Raw genomic sequence first — 5,569 nt, 5'->3', positions numbered from 1 at the left:
AGCTGGCAGTCCAGTCCGCTTTCAGGAGCAGAGTGTAGGGACCCCTGAGCCCCTTTCCTTCTGGGTCTTCACTCTGGTGTTCTCAAGTTTTCCTCCTGTCTCACTCTGCTACTGGCTAGCCTTTGCTGTGCCGTCTGGAGAGGTGGTAGGAGAGGAGGGTCCACCTGCCCCTCTGGCAGCATGGGGTCCCCGCTGTATGGCTGGGGGCTTGCACCTTTGTGTTCTCTAAGGGGATCATTCAAACCCAAACTTGCTTTTCTCCTAGAAGAGATGGGTTTTGAGTTCAGCAGCTCTTCATGGAACGTGGGAGCTCTCAGAGACGAGGGACATCAGGGCAATAGAGGTGGGCTCTTGTATCTGCGATGGGGGGAGTGGAGTCCTCTGCCAGCTGTCCTGGGAGATGCAGTGGCTGGGCAGGGGGAGCCAGGAGCCTCCTGCTGCCTGGTCCTCCCGTGTCCCTGTGGGTGTAGTTGGTCCCAATACTGGCTTCACTAGCTCCGAGTGACACTGCTAGCAGGAGTGGCTCACCGCCCTGTGTGCAGGTAGCCTGCCCAGGAGTTTTCGTGTGCTTCTGTGGGCAGCTGCCTGTCCTTGTGTCTGCCTCGCCCCCTGAGGCTCCCATGGATGTCCCCGTCTGTCAGTGACCTGATACTGGTGCTGTCGTGCTTCCGCATGTGAGGCTGAGTTCCTATTGGAGAAAGGAGGCCCATCTCCAGGGCTCTGGTGACTGAACCGCTGGGCGGTTCCGGGGCAGGGCGGGCAGGTCCATGTCGGCTGCTTCAGCTCCTGCGCTGCCCCGTTGTTGGATTTGGGTTGGGGCCCATGGTGTTTCTGGTCTGTTTTCCCATCTGTGGCCGGGCTAAAGCCCTGTGCTTGTATGCGCACCTGGAAGACTGTCTTTGTCCAGGCCTGCTGTGATGGCGGTGCCCTGTTCCAGCGTGGGCACTGGGGCTCGGTGGCCTCTGAGGCCTGTGGACCGGTCGTGGTTGTCTTGTGCCTTGTCCGGTAGCCTGGACTTAGGGGCGGCATGACGGCGGGGCTGGGCAGGGATCCCCTGTATAGCTCCAGGGGGTCACTGGGGTGCTGGCTGACAGCTCCCCAGGTCGGAACAGGGGAGAGGGTGCTCGGGTGGTGTCCCCCAGGGCCTGCCTGGGCTCAGATAACGGCAACCCTAGGAGCCGCTCGTTTCAGGTGTCGGCGGAGCAGTGCCGCCCCGAGTGGGTAGGGGCAGACTCCGTCGCCTTCTGGGGTTTTGGCCGCGGGTCTGTGGGTGCTGACCCTCGGCTGGCCCCACCACTCTCCTCCAGGCCACCTTCCCAAGCACCTTCTGCAAAGGCCTTCCAGCCTGCTTGTACTGCCCTTTCTGACTGCCTCTAACCTTGCTGCTTTCTCTTCATGCCGTCCTAGGAGACCGGAGTGAAAGTAAGTACCCAACTGTTCCTGCCGTGGCGTCCCCTTTGCCTCAGCCAGGGAGCCCCTAGTCCACTTGTCACAGCATGCAGGGCTGTGTCCGTTTCCTTGTCTCCAGCACAGAGGTGCTGGATTTGCTGTAGTCCGCTCTGATCCTGTGGAGTAGGGCAGCGGCGGGGGTGGGCATCCCGGTGCTTCCCTGGACTAAGCCAGTTTCCGCCTCCGGGCAGAGCGCGGAGCTGCACCCCAGCTAGCCCCTGGTACAGGCGACATTCCTCACTCTCCCGAGATGTCCTAACAAGTAGTTTCCCCTCCCCGAGCTGTGGCCCCAGAGCTCTGAGCAGAGCCTGGTATCATGTCGGAACACAAGGACAGCACTTAGGCCAATAGGGTCTGGCAGGGCTTCAACACTGTGGGGTCAGGTTAGTGGGTGCAACTGAAGGGGCCTAACCAGCCCAGCCCTGGGCTGTTCTGGTGAGGGTCTGGCAGGGGCTTGGTGCCAGAAAGACTGAAGGGCAGACAAGCCCTGCCCGATTGGCCTGCCGTCCCCTCAGGGACAGTGGGTGATGTCACAATGCCTTGCCTCCTGGGCACACGCTCCCACCTCCCACCACTGCCTCTGCTGCCAGCCTGGCCTTGGTAAGTACTGTTGCTGGCCTGGGGAGGAAGACACAAGGGAGTGGCCCAGGGCTCTCTCCCAGCCTGGGGCTTCTGTCCTGTGGCATGTGCCATTGGAGACCCCCAGTATGTCCCTTCACAGTGCAGGGGAGACTCTTCCCCCAAATCCTGGTAGGTGTGGGGCTTAGACAGCTGACATGTCCCACTGGCTAATGAGAACCAGGTTTCAGTTTTGTTTGGGGGTGTTAGGAAAGGGATTTTGATCCTGCTACAGGTGGTGGGAAAGGTTTGCTGTCCTCCCTGTGGAGACCTGTCTCCTGGAGTTGAGGACCCAGCAGGTGGGTGCCCTGCGTGACCCCACAGAAGCAGGGGACAGCAGGGATGACCTGAGGGAATGCTGCTCCGCCACCTGGCAAGTCAGCTCCTGGGTGTTGGTCAGTTGGTGTGGACACCTCTGCTTTGGGGGAGCAGGGCCTGGAGTCAGATCTGTGGCTGGAAGGAATCTCTGTGCCACTTAGAGCCCTTCCTCTAGGAGCCAGCTGAGTGTGAGCTCAGACCACTGGGTAACCCAGGCCCTAAGAGACTGGTTTCTGGGCCTTTCTGGGCTTGAGCTGCTCCCGGCCAGAGGCTGTGGTGGTGGCAGTGGCCCTGACCCCTCGGGTCAGGTGACTGTGGTCTCCAGACTGGAGGGAACACCGCCTGTAGGAGAGAAGCTGAGGCTTCGGGGGCAAGGGCTTGTCCACTGTAGCAGATGGGACCCAGAGCCCCTGACTTGCCTTCTTCCACCATCCTGGGTCAAATGGCACTGAAAGGAGGGAAGGGCATCCTAACACCCTTGGGGGGCCTCCTCTAGCTGTAGGTGCAGCCAGAGCTGTGAGCTGATGGCCTCCAGTGCAGAGGTGGCTGCCACTGACCAGGGAGCCAGGTGTCTTCCCCAGTGTGGCCCTGCAGGGGCCGGCCCTCCACCCTCTGCCCCCCACTGCCCCCCCGAGAGGCTGTCCCTTGCCTGAGACCCTTGGCAGCTCCCCTTGGAGCATGCTGCTTTGGACGGTGGTGTGGCCGGTGGCGGGTGTGTGCTGCCACGGGGCAGGTGGGCCACCCTCAGAGACCGCCAAGTCTGCTTCCGGAAAATGGAAGCAGCAGGGCCACAGGCAAGGGGGCCAAATGTAGCAGAATCGGAGCACGTCAGGTAGGACATTAGATGAGCAACGAATAACGTCTCAGCACGAACGTCTTCAGACGTCTCACGGAACACATTCATTCTAAGTGCAATCTGTTTTTGGTAGACGTCGTGTGAACTGAGCAGCTCTCTGCGGCGGTTCCGTGAGAGAAGGCGTCTGCGGCTGAAGTTCGCAGACCGTGTTGGCTAGACCCCTTTGCAGAGCCTGGGTGCCTGAGATTAGTTTTACAGTTAGAAGAACACACACACACACACACACACACGTAATCGTTGTTTGCTTTACCGAGTTCCCCGTGGACTTGAGTCTAGGTCCTTGCTTGTTACCACATGGCACCCCCATTGGGGAGCACGCCCGGCCCAGCCAGCCCCAAAGTCAGGCTGGGGGGGGTGGGGGCGCCATCCTCCCGTGGCCTGCTGTGTTGCAACTGCCCTCTTGTGCTTGCTTTTTAACGCTGCTCGGAAGATGAGGAGCGGGAAAGCCTCCTGTGCCCTGGAGACTGTCTGGGAGGACAAGCAGAAGTATGGCGAAGCCGAGCGGCATTTCTACGAGCAGGAGGCCACACGAGCTGCCGCCACCCAGCAGCTCCTGGCTGAGGGGCCAGCTGTGAATGGGCCAGGGCAGGAGGAGGCCCAGGATGCCGAGGAGGCAGACGGCCCCGGCAGCAGCGGCACGAGTGACCCCGGGAAGAGCCACGACGGGAAGAAGTCTGTGCAGAAGAAGAGGAAGTGCTCCCCGAAGAGCCGGCTCGGCCAGGCGGACCTGGCCCTTGTGGGCCTCTCAGCCGACCACGTGTGGCTGGACAAGCCGGCGTTTGACCAGGCGGAGAGTTCCTACCGCCAGAGGCTGGCAGATGCGGCTGCCCAGGAAGCCCAGGCAGCCCAGCCAGCGGCCCCGCGGGGTCCCTGCACCCACGGAAGCCAGGTGGCCTGCCACCACGTGACCTGGGGCATCTGGGTCAACAAGTCTTCCTTCCCCACTGGGCAACCTGCAGGCTCTGGTGCAGGAGGTGTGGCTGGAGAAGCCCCAGTACGACGCAGCGGAGAGGGGCTTCTACGAGGCCATGTTCGACGGCCACCCCCCCGGGAAGGTGCGCCTGCAGGAGCGAGTGGGCCAGGCTGAGGGGGCCAGGCGGGGCCGCAGAGACCGGCGGGGCCGAAACGCTGTGGGAAGCAAGCGGGTCGGGCCTCGGCGGGTTGACGGGGAGGCCTCCTCTGCCCTGCCCTACTGGTACTTCCTGCACAAGGATGCCGAGGCCCCCTGGCTCAGCAAGCCCACCTATGACAGCGCGGAGTGCCGCCACCATGCTGCTGAGGCCCTCCGCATGGCCTGGCGCCTCGAAGCCGCTTCCCTGGCTCACCGACCCAGTGCCCGGTCTGGCCCGTCCGTGTCCAGCCTGAGACCCAAGTAGGAGAAACATGCCGTGCGGGTTCCTGGCCTGGGCTTCCCTGGGCTGGGGCCCTGCCTGCTCTTCTCCCCACCCCTGCCCCGGCGCAGCTCTCCCCGACACCCTGGACCCGGCTCAGTTGGATACAGGAGTGGGTTGGGCAGAGGTAGTTCTGGGTTAGCGCAGCGAAAACCTCCCAAGGTTTGGGACTATTGGGGGCGGGAGGGGTTAGCACAGGGCCGAGTCTGCCTTGTGTAGGGTTTCCCCTTGACTGGTCAGCGCCCAGAGTCCCCTCTGGCTGTCACAGGCCAGAGCAGGGGAAGTGTCGAAGGCTCCTGGCCCAAGCCCCACTGGGGAAGACGTGGGAGCCGGCATGTCCCCCCTGCCTCCCTCGTGTGGAACCAGCTCTGAGGTGAGGTGAGTGTCCCTGGGACACCAGCATGCTGTCCACTGAGCAACCTGTGTCTGAAGGAGACCCCTGGACGAGGCTTACTTGCTTTCAGCCTGGGGACCGAGGGCTTGCCCCAGGATGATTCCGTGCGGCCCCAGCAGTGGTGTGTGGGCGCCAGGGCCTGGAGAAGGGCAGGGGTAGAGGCGGGCGGCCCGGCAGAGATGGCCGGCTGCGGGGGAACATTGCACGTGCAGCCGCGGGAGGGCCTGGGGTGTGGGTGGCTGTGCAGGCCGGACCTCAGGGAAGCCGCGCCACCCTGGCGCCTCGTGCCCATCGGTAGCCTCGCACCTCCCCGGTGGGGTTGGATTTGCCGGTCTGACAGAATCCAGACCTTGGTGTGGGACCCCTTGTGCAGGAGTGTCCCCATCCGGCAGCGTTGGGGGGGCATGGAGCTGAAACTGTCCGCAGTGGCCTGGCTCCTCCTGATGGGGGTACAGGGGTGGGTGGAGGAGAGTCATGGGACCGAACCCCCTTTCCGTCACCAAGGGCACACTTGGTGAGGTCCAGTGATAGCTTGGGGCCCTC

General features: G+C 62.9%; 1 protein-coding gene across 1 annotated transcript; it reads left to right on the top strand.

The window, feature by feature from the left end:
• The first annotated feature begins 770 nt into the window (after positions 1–770).
• On the top strand, positions 771–4,617 carry LOC121101663. The gene is made up of 3 exons (XM_040625607.1): positions 771–1,422; positions 3,672–4,235; positions 4,297–4,617. Exons 2-3 carry the CDS (start codon positions 3,672–3,674, stop codon positions 4,615–4,617), a joined length of 885 nt encoding a protein of 294 aa, XP_040481541.1. The 5' UTR covers positions 771–1,422.
• The last annotated feature ends 952 nt before the right edge of the window (positions 4,618–5,569 follow it).

This window comes from Ursus maritimus, unplaced genomic scaffold (genome assembly GCF_017311325.1).
Source record: "Ursus maritimus isolate PB19 unplaced genomic scaffold, ASM1731132v1 scaffold_9, whole genome shotgun sequence".
Taxonomy (NCBI): domain Eukaryota; kingdom Metazoa; phylum Chordata; class Mammalia; order Carnivora; family Ursidae; genus Ursus; species Ursus maritimus.
Note: the sequence above shows the minus strand (reverse complement) of the source record. Positions and strands in the feature narration are given on the sequence as shown.